At 41.0% G+C, this 20250-nt stretch overlaps 1 protein-coding gene across 3 annotated transcripts; it reads right to left on the bottom strand.

Moving 5' to 3' along the window:
- Nucleotides 1-1937: 1937 nt before the first annotated feature.
- Nucleotides 1938-17575, bottom strand: LOC128142794 (C-type lectin domain family 5 member A-like). Of its 3 annotated transcripts, XM_052789272.1 has the most exons (7): nt 17196-17574; nt 15222-15290; nt 11275-11364; nt 5808-5873; nt 4754-4896; nt 3989-4098; nt 1938-3404 (listed from the first exon to the last, which is right to left on the bottom strand). In XM_052789272.1, exons 1-7 carry the CDS (start codon nt 17401-17403, stop codon nt 3257-3259), a joined length of 834 nt encoding a protein of 277 aa, XP_052645232.1. In that variant the 5' UTR covers nt 17404-17574; the 3' UTR covers nt 1938-3256. The 3 variants fall into 3 exon arrangements, with proteins under 3 accessions (XP_052645232.1, XP_052645233.1, XP_052645234.1); XM_052789273.1 differs by lacking the exon at nt 5808-5873 and having other exon boundaries at nt 17196-17575; XM_052789274.1 differs by lacking the exon at nt 11275-11364.
- Between the last annotated feature and the right edge of the window lie 2675 nt (nt 17576-20250).

Genomic DNA, 20250 nt, shown 5'->3' with positions numbered 1-20250 from the left:
GGGCTAGAAAGTGTCTTTTGAAGCAAAGAGAATAACTGTGATGGCTGAGTCCATTTGCGTTGGACTATCCCTCCACAGGAGCTAGGAGACAATGATTCGCGCAGAGCTGTGAGTAGCCCAGAGGTACCTCTTCTCTAACCCCTGAGATGAGGTGAGGTCCCGCACAGAAACCCACGCTGCAGGGAAGCAGTGGCTGTGGGTGCTCAGGCACCATGCACAAATCAGGCCAAGGATGTGTGCTAGCATCAGTGGTTGGAGTTCATAAAATGAATTTGAGGTGTTGTCCAGTGTGGGCACAGCTGAGGTGGCCTGACGACATCTTAGTGGCATGTGGTTGAGACAGTCCCGGGGGAATATGATAAGCATTGTGCATCACCTGCCTAAGGCAGAGCAATAGCTCTTCCCAAGCTCACCGTGACACTGTGGGCAGTCACTATCTTCTCTTGGATAGGAAGGGTAAATGCCCTGCAAACATCTGCCAATATCTGAATGTTTTTATAGATATTATTAACGCTCTTCTAGGTATCAGTGACCAGGCTTGTGTTCAGTTCCAAAGATACAGTCTTCCCAGGGACCTTTAACTTCACAGATGAGAAGAACCGGACAGGCAATGAGGAACTGGTGCTTGATATGAAATTCTGTTGTCCTTTGCTTCCTCGGTAATAGCTGGCTGCTGAAGCAGCCTGTCTGCACTAACAAGCATGTTCTCAGCTGGAACTGCTGTCATGAACCTGCTAAGACAAGTGTTATGTGCTTACCATGGTGGAGATGACTTTCAGGTGGTTGGCGACATACCCTGTAACACATGCCTCTGTCCAAAAAAGCATCCTGGGTCTTGAAAAGCAAGATGTTTAGCAACATGGCACCCCAGAAAGAATTAAGTCAGGCAATGGGACCAATTCCCAAACCAATTTCATAGTCACTGGGGCCAAGGAACATGACATTCATTGGGTGTATCACATCGCCTGTCACCCACCAGCCTCTGGAAAGGCTGAGCATTACAATGAACTGCTAAAGACTATGCAGAGAGTGATGAGTGCTGGGACATGGAAACACTGGGATGTAAATTTAGCAGAAGCCACTTGGCTGGTTAACACCAGAGGTTCTGCTGACTGTCCTGGCTCTTCCCAGACAAAGGCCCTACACACTGTAGGAAGAGGTAAGGTTACCATAGTACGTGTAAGGGAACTGCCTGGGAAAGACAGTGAGGGTTGCTCCTCCCTTGGGAAGAGGTAAATCCAATTGTGGGATTGCTTTCACTCAAGGATGTGGGTGCACTTGAGGGGGCAAAGTGGAAGGATGGGGAAAACTGGTGTGTACCCCAAGGAGATTTAACCTTGGGGGAAAATAAGTCATGATTTGAGTTGTATGTTGTAGGAAGTACTATAGCAGGAACCACCTGAACCAGTGGAGGGTAAGAGCCTCACAAGAAACTGGGCAAGTGCAGCAATAACCCTGCCCATACTGGTTTTAGCATGTAACAATCCCTGACAACATGCCACCTCTCCCATCCTGAGTGACCACCGTAACAGATGGAGTCCAAGTCAGGGACTAAATTAACTGAACAGACTTTAATGGATATTTGAATGGATATTGGAATCAACATTTGATGGGGATGGCCTGTAGACTTAAGGGAATGACATCTGTGTATATGTCAAAGGATGGGGTGGGTGTTGATGAGGGGTTATGAGCATGATGCAAATGATATGGAATAAGGGGTGGAGATTGTACTGGTCATGGATGGGATGGAGTTAACTTCCTTCATAGCAGCCTGTATGGTGCAGTGTTTTGGATTTGTGGCTAAAAGTGTTGATAACACACTAATATTTGTGTGTTGCTGAGCAGTGCTTGCACAGCATCAAGGCTTTCTCTTTTTACTCTGCCCCTTGCCTCCATCTGCCATGAATTGGCAAGAAAGGCACAGCTACATCAGCAAGTCCAATGGATAAAAGATAGACACTGCATTTGTTGACACCATTTAAAAATGTTTTTTAAATACTCCAGGTTCCCGCTCATCATCCTTTCCATATACATTTCCATATACATTTCCATATACATATACATTACTCAGGTCATGCAGTTTTTACTGTATTAGGCTTGGATCTTCTCCTGTTTTGACATTGTCTTCCAGTCTTGTGTTATTCAGACATAATCTTACGTCACTTTAGACATTACTAGCAGATGTCTGCATTTTGCAGCAAGGCCACTACTGAATGTATTATACATGATATTTTTTTCCAGAAGGCTTGTTAATGATTTTCTGTGTGTAATCCTAGACAAATGTTTTAATAAAACTCTAATTTCAGATGAGTCAGTCATCTCCTCAGAGAAAGCTGACCAGGATGAGCTATCCTTGTGAACATACTCACTCTGGGTTTTTTTTCTCCTATTGACCTCTGTGATTTGTATTACCTTTTCCTTCAAAATTCACTTGAAATCTGCCTACGTTATTAAGGTGAGTCTAGCAGTCTGTATTTTGTCTAGATATAAGGAATAGGCAATACCTCTCAGAGATGGTATTTGGGGAGCATTAGCTGGTCCCTTGTTCGTAGCAGTCAGTGATCCACCAGAAGCCCTGCAGCAGAATAAATTTCATCTGACAGCAAGTGGAAGGTGCTGTCCCTTCATCAAGCCTACATCTGTGCTTTACTGGCCCTTTGAAGAAGACTGGGTGCTTTAGAGTCAACAAAGAAAATGAGAATGATCAGATGCCACAGAGTTATTGTATTTACCACCAGCTTTAACACCAGCTGGCAGAGGCTTGTGACCCAGAAGAGTCCTCTGGGATCACAAATGCCTACACATTACTGAGGTCTCATATCAAATATCGCTAAATGGCATTAATTATACCTAGTTTTCCTGCAATTAATTATTTCAAACTTATAAAAATAAATTTAATAACAAACAGGCCTATTCATGCTCTGAACCTGCTTCCCACATCTGAGGGAAATGGACGCTATTCTGACAAAGTGAAGCTGCATTGAAAACATCTTCCTGGTCTTTCAAGATCCTTTGTTTAATTAGGTATCACAAGTGGCTTTTGCAGATTTTTCTTCTATAAGGGTAATAGTGTCATTGACATTTTTCTAAATTTAATTTGCATCATTTAGTCAGAATCTGGCCTTGAGCAGACATCTTCCTGAACTGGCAAAAGGGGCTTCCATAGTAAAGCTTCAGCATAGCTTCATCTCAGCCACCGACACCAAATCCAGCTTCCTCACTCATCCCATGGCCAAGCTCTACAGACATCTTGTTTTTAGCTCTCCTTCTGCCTTTCTAAAATATTTGCAGCTTTTTCACACATACTTTGTGTTGTTAGGGATCCATTGCAAGATGCGGTTTCTACTTTGCCATGTCCAATGACAGTGCAGAAATAGTCAGTAAAGTCTCCTCCAATAGTAAACCTGAACAGGGAGAGAAAGTCAGATCTAGTTGCATTCCTGACCTAGCTGGATGCAATGCAGTCAATATCACTCCCATGAAAGACAGAGTGGCACCTGGCCTTGCTGCTAAGCTATATTATTGTCAGTGGGATTAGAAGCTGCCTTATTGGAATCTTCCTCCCATTCCTTAATTTTCTTCCCCAGACCTCAACAAAAGTATATGGGCTATGCTTTCCCATCCAGAAACCTCCCCCTTCTTTGGTAGCCTCCATTCAATGGTGCTGACATCATGGTCTCTCTTGTACCTGCCTGGTATATCCTTTCTTTCCCCATTGAATTCTACCGAGTCAGATTCCTCCTTCCCCACCAGAACCACAGCTGTGTCCTCTTTTGCCATCCTAATGTGACATGCCGGTGTTCCCATGTGATTTACAGGCTCCCTTTGACTTGTCACAGGGATATGCTGAAGCACCTGAATCTCAAGGAATCAGGTTGCTACAAATTGCAGTCCCTGATCTCTCTTGTACTCCCTGTTGTTGGCTCAGGTTTTTCCTTTTTACTGGTTCTAGACATTGTATCACAGTGACTTGCTGGAATAAGCTTACATGTCTGGGTTATGTTCCACATCGTTAATCCACTTCCACTTTTCCTCACTCTTTGAGAATTTGAGACCAAGTAAGTAGTAATGACTTCTTGTTCGTGAAAAAAGATAACACTAGAAAGGAAACAAACAGTGATAATACATTAAAATTACATTTTCTTCACCAGAGGTGCACAGAAATCTTAGTGCTAAATAGCCAACAGAACTGTGTGCATCCAGCCACACCATCTCTTTCCACAGCTTCAGAGGCTAAACTTTTCCATTTTTATTTAATCTCATCTCTCTTCCTGGCGCTTTTAGGAATAGACTAAACAGAATAATAAACTTGTGATACCATTAAAGCTATACATTGTAGTTAGCCAGATGAGACTTGTTACCTGGAGACACTTTTCTATTCTGATTGTGATGGGAAAGCCTTTTCAGTTTTTGTCAGAGCAATGGCTCTCACAGGTAAGTGTCTGTTCAACTTGTTGGTCTTGATTTGTGTGCTAAATCCCTTTAAAACATAAGTCAACTAGGCAGAGAGTTTGCTCTTTCCTATGGGAGCATGCTTGGAGACAGAAGCTTCTGGATGCAAGACTTCAAGCACCAAGATGCACCTTACTGTGAAGGTGTTTGCTACCATACAGAGGTGTTTGCTGTATGTGGCTAGCAGTAGATTATAGACCCGCAAAGACATCTAACATGAGAAGACACAAGTGTAACCCATCAGCCCTTTGGCATACAGGTCAAACAACCCTAGGAGCAGCCCCATGAATTTAGATCTCACCAGTTCTTCCTTGTTGTCAATGATCACCAGGTCTGAATTGTTGTCAGTACATTCTTTACGGGAGGTGTTCCAGTCAATTATTTTCTGCACTGGAGAAAAGAAGTAGCATTTTGTCCCATTTTGTTCCCAGTGTTGGGGGCAGCCTGCAGGAGGGAAGAACAGGTGTGGAAAAATTCATGTTAACACTAAAGAAAGGATCCTATTACAAAAGAAAGGTAAGAGAGTAAGTTACAGCCAGAAAAGTACCTGTATGGTCCTACTTAAAATTTTCACCAAACTACCGAGGATCCCTGCCAGTCTAAGATCCCTGTAGCTAATCCCAGCCCAAGAGTCACTAGGCATGAGTCAGAGAAGTAGAATGATGGATAACATTATCCAGCCTTTTAAATCTTTGCTCAGGAGATAAAGAGAAATGGTCAGGGCAAGTAGCAGCTTTCAGTTTTCAAATGTCTTATTTGCCTGCTGCAAAACACAGCAATAGTGATGCAACTGAATGACAGAACATTTCTCTCCATTGCCAGGCTGGGTACCGGGAGGAACAGAGAATGGGACCTGGAAACGGTGATAGGATTCAGGGAGACAGGGACTGCCTGATATGGTTTAGTTGGTTATCCAGCAGCTCGTAAACAGCAAAAGGGAATTGCACTTAGGTAAAATGCTAAGAATGGAGGGGTATTTGAAAAGCAATAGATGCACATTGATCTGTCATGCTCGCTACAGTGCTGTGATACCAAAGGGATTTTATATTCACGTCCGTTCACCTAGCCACGGGCTCTTCTGTACTAGCATGAGAAAGTAATCAGTTCTTCCCTCTGAAACAGTAATGCAGTGCTGACCAAGCACTACTTTTAAAGATCATTAAAATGTGAAATGTCTCTGGCCTTGGCAGCTCATCCTATGAGTGTACAGGATAAGGTTTATTCCTGAGATGTCAGGGGGTTTGTCTGTTCGGTTTTCTTCTGAACAAAATCTAGACACTGCCCCCGTCCTCCCCTAAAAAGGCAATCTAACAGGCTTCTGGAAACTGTCTTTTGAATGATAGAAGATTACCTACCTAGTGCCTCTTCATAGGTGGTGGAGGATGGTTTTGAGTCAGGTGGGCTGCTTGCAGTTGGACGGTCTGGAAATAAGAATACAATTTCTGCTTTGCATGGCTGACCATTTTGCCATATGTTGTCAGAGCTCTTCTGAACCTCTTTGACTCCCACCATCACCCCACGCAGAATGCCTACTCCTCACCTTTTGGCTTCTCCATTGAAAAAAACCCAAACCTGTCGTACCATACTATGGAGCAGATTTCCAAAGAGCCTAACTCTGGAACTTGACAAAAAATGCTCCGCACATTTTCAGAGCAGCGGTAAATGTGGTGTAGAGCATACACACAACTATAGCAATAAGGAGTAAGAGCTGTCTTTGAGAGATGAGTGCTCAAGCCTATCTGTTCTTGGTTAAGCATGCTCCCACACCGCTTGGAGCTGCAGTCACTGTCTGCTCCTACCCCAAACAACTGGGGTGAGATATTCAGGCAGAGCATACTTGTGCCCCAGCTGGAAGCTGGTCTAACAGTGTTTCTCCCCCAGACCAAAATGAGATGACAGTGTTCATTTTAGGTTTTAAAGCAGATACCCAGGCTGAAATAGCATTGATTTTCCTCTCTCTTCTGACACAGTGGTTGTGAGGGATTTGTGCTCCACAGGAGGCTTCTGACTCCCAGAAAAAGGGAACGTGGAGGGAAGCTTACAAATTTATTTTTATTATCTGATGACTAGCTAGACTGCATGAATTTATCACAGAGAAAAAGGAAAAAAAGAGTTTTGAGAGGGTGAAGAAAGTAGCTGAGGCCTCAGATGAACTAAACTTATGCTTAGTTTACTAGAGAAGCTCATGTGATTTTCATGTCTTTGGTTTTATCTGTTTACAAACTCCCTCAAGAGTTTAGATCCTGTTGAAAGTATGGAGTTCAGGGATCACTCACAGTTAACAGGCTGAAGGAGGATTATGTTGTTCCAGCTGGCTCTGTGTAGCAGTAAGAAAATCTTGATATTCTCCCAGCTTCTCTGCTTAGGAAACCTCAGCTTTAAAGACACAATTGTTCATGGCATGAATGGGTATTATTAGCTCAACTGACTGGGAGTTGTCTATATCAAAGTTTAAAGAGGCATTTTTGAGGTTATTTGGAGTTGAACAATGAAGGGATGAATAATAACAGTAAAGAAATATTAAACTAAAAATTGTAGGGATAGAATTCTTATACTTGAAACCAAAATTGATAAATTCCTTTTAAAAAAGAATATATAAAATGAGAAAAAAGACTGAATTAAAGGAAGTTCTAAGAAACTTGTACCCGAATGGCATGGAGCGTGAAAGAACTGACATCTCTGCAGATTTCGTACTAGAGGCAAACGATAAAAGAAACAGAATATTGAAGGAAGAACTTTGTTTACAAGCAGTAAGCTCAAAAATAAGATGAGAGAAAAGAAGTGGAGTGGCCATTAGATTCAGTGACACCTAATCTCTTCCAGACACTGAAAATTGGTAGTGAAAGGATGGATCCAAAGTATCCAAACTGCAACTAACCACAAGGAATGTGGCAATCCTGAGCTCTTACTTTCCTTGGGATAAAACCACTTCCCTAGTACCTATGCATCTTGACAGATGCAAGACCCTATAGTGCAGTGGGAATGATATCTTGGAAGGGGTTCAGCCCACCAGAATGTAGTCATAACTATGCTGACAAGAAGTAACTATTGAGTTTGAGAGACAAGCACCTCTGTTACAGAGAATCTGGGTTTGCCTTGTACCCACCTCTGGCAAAATTAGGTTATTTTATCATAAATGTAGCATCTCTTCTTCCAATACATTTTCTGTAGCCAATTTTTTACTGACAAAAATCCTGAGAAGTATTTGTGCCCTTGTTCCAATAAGATATTCAATTTTCAGAGAATGCTGCAGAAGTTAATTATTTCTTCAAGAAACAAAAAATACTGGCAAGGCAAATGTTTTCAGGAAAGGGAACCCCTTTCACTAAGCACACTTTTGCCTGTTGTGAGAAACAAACTGACCAGCCCTTAACATGTGGGGATTTTTTCTACCAACTCCATCTCAGAGAGTGAAGCAACTCTTAGCTCTATGACGAACATAAAGAGAATATAGAATTTTTTTGTCTGGCAACTACAAATACCCGTAATGGCTGAAATATCCCCTCAACTACTACATTAAATGATTCAGTAGAATACTCAACATTGAAATAATTAACAAATATACACTTATCTTATACAACATATCATTTCTCTCCACATATCTTGTTTCAGTTTTATCTGTAGACTGTCAAGGTTTCAGAAACCCCACTGCCAAAAATGTCCAGAAAGATTTCAAGGACCACCAGAGACTCCAAACTGAGCAGTGACATAAATGAATCTCAATTTTAGTACAAAGGATTAATCAGCTCCTTCCATAAGCCTAGACCCAGACAGTGAGCAATAAAAGGAAATAAGTATGAAATAACAGTATTCTTTTGGGAAATGACTATACTTGCTTTCCCAGAAAACAGCCACTGGACCAAGTTCCTCGGTTCTGTAATTTTGCTCACGGTTCCTAGCACCTGAAGGGACCCAGGATTTTCTGTACTGTCCTTTCTTTCTTTATAGCATTAGCTCTAATAAGTAGCATTTTAAATAATACCTTACAGAGTCTGAGTGCCTCTTTTTTACTGGGATCATAATGAGCTGGTGCAAAACAGTTGTTGAACTACTCTTTTACAAATTGTTGAAGTATGAATTGTAAAAGCCACTATAAACTTCAAAACCACACTGCCTAGGAAGTCCTACTAATCTACATTTCTTTCCTGATAGCAAGCAAGAACTAGACTTTTGGAGTTGTGAGAAAAAAAGTTTCACTGTAGCATGTAAAAATCAAAGTAGATCAATAAAAGTCTAATTTTGTGGAGACTATATTGTATGATTTGCCCTGTTCCTTTTAGGGATTAGCTTCCAATATATTGGTGTAGGAGAAGTTGAGTCTTAGATATCACTATTAAAAAAAAAGAACCCAAGGAAAGATGTATGGCTGAACATTTGAAAACAAAGGGAAAGCTCTGGTATATAGAATTACATCCAAACCTGTATACAGAGATACACATGATAAAGTATGCATTCTATTTTACAGATTTTTAAAACAGATAACCGTGGTGCAAATAATGAAGGTAAAGCTGAGGACTGAGAACTTGAAGGAGCAACCAAATGTTTGGAAGAGGGGGAAACAGAATTTACTCTTCAGGAAAAGTTCCCAAAACCATGATATGAGCATATTTCAGAACCATTTCATTTTAGAAAATGAAGAAGCTGGGTTTTGCATATAGCCCGGGCCTGTGGGTGGAAGCTTGAAGTACTGCTTACAAAGATACCCTGAAGTCCTTTGTATATAATAGTACCAAATACTGGTACTAAAAATACCTAATATAATTTTAAAGCACATTTTTGTGAAAAATTAGAAATGAATGCATACTGGTATGCATTACAAAAATGAACACCACCCTACTGATTCTCCTACTAGATGGAAATTAATTTACAACACATAAATGGTGGGTCAAGATTTTCTCCTGGAATATTGTCACCTTTAACTCTGAAATCTGCCTGAGAGATTCAGACAGCAGCATTACTGAAAATGGTTCAAAGGCACTGAAACCTAACAAAGCAACAATGTGTTATTTTCCAATTGGAGCAACATAACACTGAATTTTATTGTGCTTTAGTCATATGCTAATTGAGAACATCAAGGCTTTCTTTGCCTTCTACTGAATCCCTACAGCAACAAGGAAAAATAAAACAGAAATATCAGTTTGAAATCATATGTTTTCCATGCATATATGCATTTATATGCATATATCTTGAGGCTGGATATCAGCTCCTGGTTTCAGAAAACAGCAAAATTTAATTCATATGAAGGAGCATTTGAAAACAAAGTCAGACTGCCTTTTCTTGGAAGACCAGCTCATGAACTGCAGGGCCAATTTTTTACTTACTAACAGATAAATTTTGTCTCAAGAAAAAAGAAAATAATATGACACTACTATAAAAATCATAAAAATATCTGGTCAGATTCCACTGAGTAATATTGTTGTCATTTTCATGAACAGAAATGCAAGATGTTTTCTGGCCTGCAGAGCTCTTATATGATGGACCAATATTAAGCGGTGACAGTTTAGTTCATTTCAACAAGCTGTTTGTCAACAACGGTATATTTGGCAAAACAAAACTCTATGGAAAACTCATATAAAATTAAAACTTAGAAATAAAGCAGTCAAAATGACAACAGTTTTCATTTGGAGTACAAGTGAAAACTGTATGCTATTGAAATTAAAAACTAATTTGATTTAGTTTCTCAAGTTTGATCTAGATGTCAAGTTTCTTAGGAGCATTTTTTCAGTTCACTTAGGCAGTACTGAACCAAACAAAGCCCAGCAAAGTAACTGCAACTGAAGCCAGACCTGAATCAAAGCCTAATGACTCCTCATTCAACTCCTGATTTAAAGCTCTATCAAACGCTGGTGATTTCACCTTGTTACGTTGTATTGGTTTGGGGTTTTTTTTAGATTTTGCCCTTCCTGTGGTATTTTATATTTTATAAAGGTCAGAGCACTGTCAGACATCTGTCCTTTACTCTTTGTCTTGAAAAAGAAAAAACAATTACCTCCCCCAACCCTGTTTTTTAAGTTCGATGGATCAAAAGTTTTGGCATGTCTTCACAAAGGGTTTCTCCATGTGCATCTCTGAGTAGGTGACAAACTCTGGGACTTGAGTGTGATTGATTGTGCAAACCTCTTAAGCTTGCTCAACTGTCAAAGGATGAAAAGAAACAAGCAACCACATCTGAAATTTAAAAATGATTCCTTGAAAATATTCAAAAAAGAAAGTACCACATGGCTCTATTAAAATTTGGTTTTTTCTGATGGAGATAAGAATGCATTTTTTCTTAAAAAAAAATAGTGTATCTTTTTATGTAGTTCAAAGATTGTTATGAACTCAGTGATACACATGCAGAGAGACCTAGTACTGGGCTTTTATTCAAGTAAGGTGCAAACAAATTCCTTTAAGTTGTGACTTAGCTACCTCTTTCAAATGAGCTTTTATTCATATTTATTTAAAGATGTTTGGTCTTATGGACATCTTGGTGACATGATCATCGCCTTGAAATATTCTCACGGATAGCAGTCCTAATACTAATAGGCATTATCTAATCTTGACTTGTTTCTTCAAAACATTTGTATAATAAATTATTTATTGTTTGAACATTGTCAGTTTTTTAATTGGGTTTTTGCTCTTTTCTTTTGGAATTTTAAACTTTCAAACCACTCGACTCTTTTACGGATTTTCTGTTACAGCCACAGTTGGTTAAAAACTACTGTCCTGTGCCTTCAAATTAGCCTTCTGTTCCTACTGGTTTTAGATGTTATGACCTAGATGTCAGTCAGTGGGCAAGAGTCACAAATTTATTGTAGTTATTACATTTTTAGCAGGACTTACACATGAGTATCAGACACACCACTAAGACCAGTAGGAGGATTATCACAGCAACCAATACAGCGACATGTGTTCTGGAGCAACAGCTTTTACCTACAGATAGACATTAAAAATAAAGATTAGGGAAACAATGAAAAGTAACCCTTCATCTTCCTTCAAAAATGCCCTTTTCAGGCTCACACTGAGACTACTCTTTCAAGTTAGGCAAAGCCCTTCAGTGCTGTTCCTTCAGATATTTGGTTTTTGTGATTGATATATGCTGTGGGCACATTTTTTTTCCATCACAGACCTTCAGTCTGAACCCTTCTGCCATTGCCTAGAATACTTTGTTAAATTCTGCTGCACTTGATACTAGAGTTAAGTGCTCACTGGGATCCTTATCTACCCTCTCAAAATACTCTTAAAGCAAAACCCAATCAACTTACCAGACAAAGGTCCTGCCATGTTATACTCCTCAACAAAGCAAATTTTTCAGAGGAGTTAACTGTCTCCTCTATCTGTTTTGACTGGTGTTTATGGACTTTTGTTCAGGATTTACTTCAAGGGGATCCTCGCAGTATTCATTAGTCTGCCAACTCAGTGGTTACTGGCCAGATGCTGTAGAGCACAAGCAGGTCCAAGAGGGGACAAATAACATATTCGGTGGCTGACTGGACTTATCAGACACTGAATTAAAAGGTAAAGGAGAGCTTTCCATCTCTTCCTGCTTCACATATCTGCTAGTATTTACTTAACCCTTCTGCTATCTTTAAAGTTTACAGTGTCTATGTGACAACTAGGATCTGAAAACCAAACTGAAGTTTTTGCTGCTATTACCCCTGCTCTGTAAAGAAAACAGTATTAGATAAATGAGGAAGCCAACCTGAATCTTCATCCTAACTAAGTCAATATGTGGTCTGTTCTGTCTGGTAACCTCATTTTCACACCTACTTGTGCATTACTATTTGAATTATTGAAATGCTAGGAAGCTGTCATACTTAGTATAGTATTAAACCACACTGATTTTAAACCAGTCTTTGAAAGAAGGCGGCACTCAAGAAGAACTCTGTGCTGTCAGGTTTTCTGCCTGAGGAGGTTTGGTCTGCAAATAGTTGCACCCTGAAAACATGTTGATTGCACTAATCAAAGAATCTATTTGATAGGTGCAAACTGTCTACTGATACACTAGTCCATGTGGTTACCAACAAGACTGGGAAGGGTGGAGAGAAGTTTCAGTGGCAAAATGGAAGCTTGTAGGAAGGAAGTTGGTGACCAGGAATCCTAAGGTGACCATTCCAGAAATGGTCCCAGTAACCTATGCAGGACTGGAGGGAGAAAAGAAAAGGCAGCATTTTAGCACATGGCTGAGAAGATGGGGTAAGGATCCAGATTTCTGATTCCTCAAGAATTTGGGACACATCTGGTGCAGAGTGTCCAAACGCTCTGGAGGAACAGATTTCACCTTAACTATAAGGGAGTCAAGCTGCAGGACATGACATCTAGAAGGTTTTAAGTAACATTTAAAATTAATAAGAGCAAGCTGGCAGGGGCTGAAGGTTGTAAGTAACTCTTAAAATGAGGAAAGGGAAGCTGACATGGGCTAAAGAGCAGTTTAGGGTGATATTACCATTATGTGTGACTTCAAAACCACTGTGTCCTCAGGAAAAGGAAAGGTCAGTGTAGACACAGTCAAGCAGAAAATGCAAAACTGACTGTCATTTAAATAAAGCGTTAAGAAGCAAACAACAGCTGTTGCACACCTGCTTCTACACATATACTAGAAGTCTGAAAAATAAGGTGGGAAGATCTGGAATGTCCCACCCTAGACTGAAATACTCAGATGTCAGGTACCTGAAAATGGGTGGCTTCTGCCACCTGAGATACCCTCAGGTATCAGATAACTGCACAGACCTGGAAGATGTTGCACAGGACCTCCAAGAATCTGTGGCCTTCCAGATTTGCATACTGAAGCCAGACCAAATGTTCTGATGCTTCCCAGATGGCTCTGAACACATGTGATTAGGTAACTGAACAGCTTCCCAGTGTGTGGTCTATATGAGGAAGTGATTAAAAGGAAGAGAGTCATCATAGTGCTAGACTACCTAAGGAAAAATAGAGTGCTAATGGGTAAAAGAGGGTAACCACAGGAAGGAGAGGATGCTTATTAAAAAGAAAAGAAGCTGAAAAAGACTGCTAAGAGAGAATGAAATCCATACAGGCACACCATATATTATTGAAGGATAGCATCCTGGCAACACATGCCCAATACAAGGCACCTACTAAGAACGATCTGGGAACAGGCAAAAGGAAGTTGACACAGGTATTAGAAGCAGATTGTTAACTTTCCATAGCTGTAGACATTAAATGAAGGAAATAAATAGAAAATATCACAAACCCTGGGAGATCAAAGATTATGTATAAGAAAAACCAATTAGGCAGAAAAGAACTTGAAAAGGGAAAAACTTCAACAGAAAAGAACTTGAAAAGGAAAAGACTTCAAACGTGTTTTTGAACACAAATGTTTCAAACACACTGTGTCTTCAAACACACCAAGAAAAGGTACCTTGCTGGAGATCCGTAGGTCAGTGGATGGTAGGCTACCCAGGAAGCATTCAGAAATTAAGGTCATAGTAGAGAAGCTATATTAATCCCTCGTATCAGGGTTGACTGAGTAAGAACTGGGTAGGTCTTCCAGTTCAGGGCAGTTCCTTGTGAGGAGCCACATGAACTGGAAGATGTATAGCCCAAATAAAAAAATGGATATACTAACAAATTCCAAGAGGCATTAGGTGTGAGATAGCTGGATTACTGATGCTATTTTGTAATCTCACTCTTAAAGCTAGCTTTACACCCAGGGACTAGAAGGTAACAGATCTAATGTGAATTAAAAATAAAAAAATAAAAAAGTTCTAGAGGAGATCTGTGAACTTCAGGGCTGCTGTCCTGACTACACAGTCACAGAATCATTTAGGTTGGAAGCGACCTTTTCAGATCACCTAGTCCAAGTTCCCTGCTCAAGTGGCATCAGCTAGAGCAGGTTGTCCAGGACCATGCACAGTCAAGTTTTGAATATCTCCTAGGATGAAGACTGTACAACCTCATGCATTAGGAATTATTCAGAAGGAAAATGAACAAAAATCAGGGATGTTTTGTCTGCCACGTGGTTTTATAAATCCATGATTCGCCTCTACCTTCGATCGTGCATGCAGTTCTACTACCCCTGTTTCAAAAAGCATAGTGGAAAACATTCGGAGAAGGGAAGCAGTAAATGATGGTGTAGACTAGGGTTCTGCAGTATGGAAAAGAGATGACTAAGAAGAAGCTATGTCAGACATATAAAATCCTGAGTGTCATGGAGACCTTGGACAGGGTTTGGCTGCTTACTGTCTCTTTCGGGGAACATCAGCTGAAACTAATAGGAGGTCAGTTCAGAGTAAAAAAAAAAATGAAGCTGGTTCTTCGTGTGATGTTAAAAAGAACTGTGGATCCCCTCATCAAAGGACATTATAGAAATCAGGTCTGTGTATAGAACCAAGGGGAGATTAGGCAAGTCTGTAGAAAAGAAATCCACTGAGGGTACATAAATAGAAACACATGTGTCTCAGGAAGTCCCTGGGTAGATGCATGCATGTGAAAGTATTACAGGAAGGTATCATATATGCCTACCCTCTTCTTATTCATCTCTGGTTATTCACTTATGGCTGCTGCTGGAGACAGGAGGCCGGTCTAAGTGGTTCCTTGTTCTGGCCCAAAATAGCCTTGTGTTCCTACACCAGTGAAGCCAACAAGTGGTTAGTTGCATATAATGCAACACATCGACTGCCCCCCACTCTGGCTGTATAAAGCAGACAACTGTATCTTCCTGTCACCCATATGGTTTTATATCACTGCATTTTTGGAAAATAAGGAACAGCCTCCTCTCCTCTCATTGTTTAAATTCATACCAATTTAGCAGACAGCTAAAAACTCACCGGACAACGTGTAGCTACCTGCAGCATTTGTGTCTAGGGATTGTACTTTCACTTCTGCATATGTAGTACCTAAAACCAGGCAAAAAAAGAGAACAAAGAAAGATGAGAAACAACTTAAATGGAACAAAAATGACTGAAATGATGAGAAATGCTAAACACGTGACAGCAACTGATTTGTGTGACTGTGTTTAAGTATACCTGAATGATATTTTTGTCCATTGCATTTACACCTTAGAGGACTTACTATAGGCAGAAACAGATCTGGGTTATCTTCAGTGCAGACAATAACAGAGGAGACATGGGCACACGCACATGCATTTCAAATCTAAACAGTAGTGGAGAAAAATGTCTAAGGCTGTCTGACTGTCTTATTCAATTCATATCCATATGCGAGTGGTGAGGATGGCTACAACATCGAAGCAAACCTGAAAACTGCAGATCATGCTAAATTTGAAGGAGTGACTAGTTAATGATAAGATGGTGAGAAAAGTGAAAATTACTCTAAAAGATCTTCAGATAATAAATACAAACGAATATGGAAGACAGCATGTGGGGAAGGAAGGAAGGGCAGGGACACATAAAAAGGGGGTAGAAAGTAAGAAAGAAATACGATGTTGCAATTTATAAAACATTCAAAGTCATCCTGATATACAGCACTGAGCCCCTTTGTTTCTATCACCATACAGTGTTAACATCTTCTATGAGTTTAAGTGCATTCTTCTGGCTAATGGAATTAATTGCATTCCTTTGTGAACACTTGTCGTGGTTTAACCCCAGCCAGCAACTGAAACCAGGACAACACTGTATTTGATCCAGGGAATCCATTATCAAAGAGAAAATAGAAAACTGGAGGAAAAAGAAAAGAAGACAGAAGCCAGTGTCTGAACTCTTTTCTGTAAGATACTTGTAATCACTGGGAAATACTATGCATAAATTAAGTGTATGCATGGAAGAAAAGAGTTGATAAGGGTTTTCCAGAAAGGCACAAGCAGAGAAAAATAAAAATGCTGTTAAAACTATATAACAACTGTAAGTAGGAGTACATGGATTAAATCGTAAGGAAAATGGAATTTTCAGTCAGGTGGCATCTACTGTGGGTGCCTGTCAATTCAGCTGTGAAGTAACCTGTTAGAAGAGGTAGTAGAAACACTGTTTCTTGGGGCATTAGAAACTCCAGCCATTTGAAAATGGATGCCAAGGGATCACACTTTATGCAATAGACCAGCACAGGATGGCAAGAAATGGAAACTACTATTTCTGTCAAACAGATAGAAAGGGAAGAAAAAAGAATATGAAATGCACAAAGTGTATAAAGTCTGTTATTTTAGGATGTAATTTTATGCAGATGTAGCAAAAACAGTGCAAAAGTTTGTGCAATAATTCTTAGTGCATTAAAGAACCATAAATTTTAGGTTAGAATTTTGCCAAGTCATTTATACTAAATCAAACTAAATCTGTCCATGAAACATTTTATGCTTGATTTATTAAACAAGTAGTTTGTACAGACAAAGCCAGGAGGAAAAAACCCCAAAGCAATGCCCACTATGCTCAGCAAGAAGAAACAGGCTATTTGCGAGACTGCTTCAAACAACAGAAACATCAGGCACTAAGTGTCCCGGTCGGTTTGCTGCAGGAATCAGTCTGATGCATGAGAACACTCCTGGTTCAGGAACAATTGATGTTCAGCTGTGGAATAATCTCCTAAATTGATAGAAACTACTCTTAATATCACACAAGAAAACTCTCCCTCACGCCTGCACCTTAACAAATGAAAAGTAGACCTTATAACAATCCCCCTTTTTTTTTTGCTAAAAAACACTACATGGACTCCCCACCCGTGCATTTTTTACAGCACTGGCCCTCACATTTCCTTCATCCTCTTTGGGGCTTTGGTGCTCCACGGCACTCTTTCAAAATACGTGTTTAGGAGGTTGAAGAATACAAAGAAAGCTCAGTGCAGACCGACTGACCTACCTTGGACATCAGTGACCTTCTGTAGTCTGGGCCTGGTCGATTCAGTCAAGTTCAAGTCAGCATAAATGAGATTTTCTGACATTCTTGCTCCCCCTTCTCCTTTTTTCCTCTCACTGCTGTTTTTAATTTGGTACTCTGGACTGAGGACGACTCCTCGCTCCCTCCCCTCTCTAACCTTCAGGCGGAAGTTCTTTCCTCTTTCTGTCATACGGAAACTTGCAATGAGAAGGAAAGCCTACTTCTAATCGCTCTTTTGATAGTAGCATGTTAAATGTAAGGTCGTGGCCTTGATGTGGTCGCCTTTGTCGGGAAGTGGTTCTGGCATTGGTAGTATTCTGAGTTTCCAAATCTTGACATCCTGCCCTCCCCCGCTCCCCGCCCCCGCCTTTTGTATTTTGAAAAGACAAGCGTTATTACATGAAATGGAACAGAAAGCAGAATGAAGTTCTCAGGGTGGACCCACGGCACATGACAGGGAGCAGCCCTACCGAGTCCAGAAGGCAGTGCTCTCAAAAGCAGACATCTGAAAGCATGATACATTTACCCCTGATCCATAGGGAAATGTACTCGACGCTGCTGAAACAGGACCCTGCCGCGCTTCGGGGCTCTGTCGTGTGTCTGCAGCTCTTCTAAACCACAGCCAAGCTGACTTGCTCTGTCCTGAGGAATGTGGGGTTTGTGCAGCTCAGAAACATGTTCTTCCCCTGTGTAGGTAACTTCTGATGGCAAATGGGGATTCATAAAGTGGAATTGGTCCAGCCAGTTTTGGGAAGGGCGAAGGGTGCTTAGTATGCAAAGGCAGCAACTAGAATAGGGTAGTCTAAGCAAGACAAGTCCTAATGCTTTCCAGGTTTTTAATTCCTGCATGGCTAATACTTTCATAGAGCAGGAGGTGGCAGCTATGTGGACATTGTGTTGTGAATCATCATTAGGGGAAATATCCTAGCTCATAGCAGCATTTACCAGTTGAAAATGCCATATTTAGTTTTTGCGCTGATGGCAGATGTAATCTAACAAGAGAAGCCTGATCTGCTGGTCGGCACCAGGCTCAATAGGAGCCAGCAGTGTGTGCCCTGGCAGCCGAGAGGGCAAACCCCATCCTGGGGGGCAGCCAACACAGCCTGACCAGCCGGTCAAAAGAGGGGATTATCCCGCTGTATTCAGCGTTGGTGCGGCCCCACCTGGAGTACTGTGTGCAGTTCTGGGCCTGTCATGGTTTCACCCCAGCTGGCAGCTCAGCCCCACACAGCCACTTGCTCACACCCCCGCCCCAGTGGGATGGGGGAGAGAATCAGAAGGTTAAAAGTGAGAAAACTTATGGGTTGAGGTAAAGACAGTTTAATAGGTAAAGCAAAAGCTGCGCATGCCAGCAAAGCAAAACAAGGAATTTGTTCCCCACTTCCCATGGGCAGGCAGGTGTTCAGCCATCTCCAGGAAAGCAGGGCTCCATCACGCCTAACGGTGAATTCGGAACACAAATGCCATCACTCTGAACATCCCCCCCTTCCTTCTTCTTCCCCCAGCTTTATATGCTGAGCATGATGTCATATAGAATGGTCTGGAATATCCCTTGGGTCAGTTGGGGTCAGCTGTCCCGGCTGTGTCCCCTCCCAACTCCTTGTGCCCCCCCAGCCTCCTCGCTGGTGGGGTGGGGTGAGAAGCAGAAAAGCCTTTGGCTCTGTGGAAGCCCTGCTCAGCAGTAACGAAAACACCTCTGTGTTATCAAAACTGTTTTCATCACAAATCCGAAACATAGCCCCATACCAGCTACTATGAAGAAAATTAATTCTATCCCAGCCACAACCAGCCCAGGGCTCCACCATTTAAGAAGGATGTGAAGGTCCTTGAATGCATCCAGAGGAGGGCAACAAAGCTGGTGAAAGGGCTGGAAGTTTGGAGAAAAGGAGGCTGAGGGGCAACTTCATTACTCCCTACAGCTTCCTGAGGAGGGGATGTGGAGAGGGAGGTGCTGAGCTCTTCTTCCTGGGATCCAGTGAGAGGATGCATGGGAATGGTTCAAAGCTGCGCCAGGGGAGGTTTACACTGAACATCAGGAAGCATTTCTTTACCGAGAGGGTGGTCAAACACTGGAACAGGTTTCCTAGAGAGGTGGTCAATGCCCCAAGCCTGTCAGTGTTTAAGAGGCATTTAGACAATGCTTTTAATAACATGTTTTAACTTTTGGTCAGTCCTGAAGTGCTCAGGCAGTTGGACTAAGTGATTGTTGTAGGTCCCTTCCAACTGGAACTATTCTATTCTATTCTATTCTATTCTAAAGCCCTTTGCCCTAATTAAATACAAGGGAGGATGAATGTCTCAGTACTACCAGCCTTGCTGTGACTTGGCTACACTGTGAGTGAGAAGGTATGTCATATATTCCCATAGGAATTTGAAGGGGAAAATATTTTGTGAGAATTAAGATCATGTTACTAAGCACAGCATAGTGATCTCAGTAATGTATGTATTCTTTGGGACACAGCTCTGAGTGTCTGGATGATTCTCTTAGAATCTCATGGATTCTCTTAATGAGCTTGCCTTCAAGGTGAATTTTATTTTTTTTCTGTCCATGCTTCAGTTTTCGCCAAGATAATTACTAGCTAATAGATGTTCATCAGCCCAATGAGGAAGGAATCCACTCTGCATGGTTAGTTACCCTCCTAATCACTCTGTTTTGTGATGCTTGCTTTTAAAGTCTGAGGGTGTCTTTACCTGGTGTACTAATTATTGTCAAAATAAGCAGAGACTCTGCCTTGGGGAATGTGGAGAGAGAATTTGTTGAAAAGTACCAGTATGAATTTTGAAATTTGGAAGAGTCGTTATGGTGACAAAGAACATAACTATCATCAGATTTGCTCTTCTAATTGTCATGCATGCATTGGGGGAAAACATAAGAAAACAGAACAGCAAATGATTTAGCTTTTGTAAAATTTGAATTCATAGGTTTGCTATATGACAGTGTATAAGGTCTGTTTTTCAGTAAGCACCAAGCCATTGCCTCATTATTACCTGGCAATCAGCAGGTAAATTTCCTGCCATGCAGTCATTTATGGATATG

Source organism: Harpia harpyja, chromosome 6, assembly GCF_026419915.1.
Source record: "Harpia harpyja isolate bHarHar1 chromosome 6, bHarHar1 primary haplotype, whole genome shotgun sequence".
Taxonomy (NCBI): domain Eukaryota; kingdom Metazoa; phylum Chordata; class Aves; order Accipitriformes; family Accipitridae; genus Harpia; species Harpia harpyja.
This window is presented reverse-complemented; position numbering and strand designations above follow the sequence as displayed.

Bases quoted from the DNA above. Each gene is read 5' to 3' on its own strand.
- LOC128142794 (XM_052789272.1), bottom strand. From the start codon at position 17,403: ATGACAGAAAGAGGAAAGAACTTCCGCCTGAAGGTTAGAGAGGGGAGG. The intron at 11,365-15,221 runs GTGAGTTTTTAG...GTCTATCTGTAG, and splicing joins AGGTAGCTACACGTTGTCCG to GTAAAAGCTGTTGCTCCAGA. The intron at 4,099-4,753 runs GTGAGATCTAAA...TTTCCTTTCTAG, and splicing joins TTGACAACAAGGAAGAACTG to TGTTATCTTTTTTCACGAAC.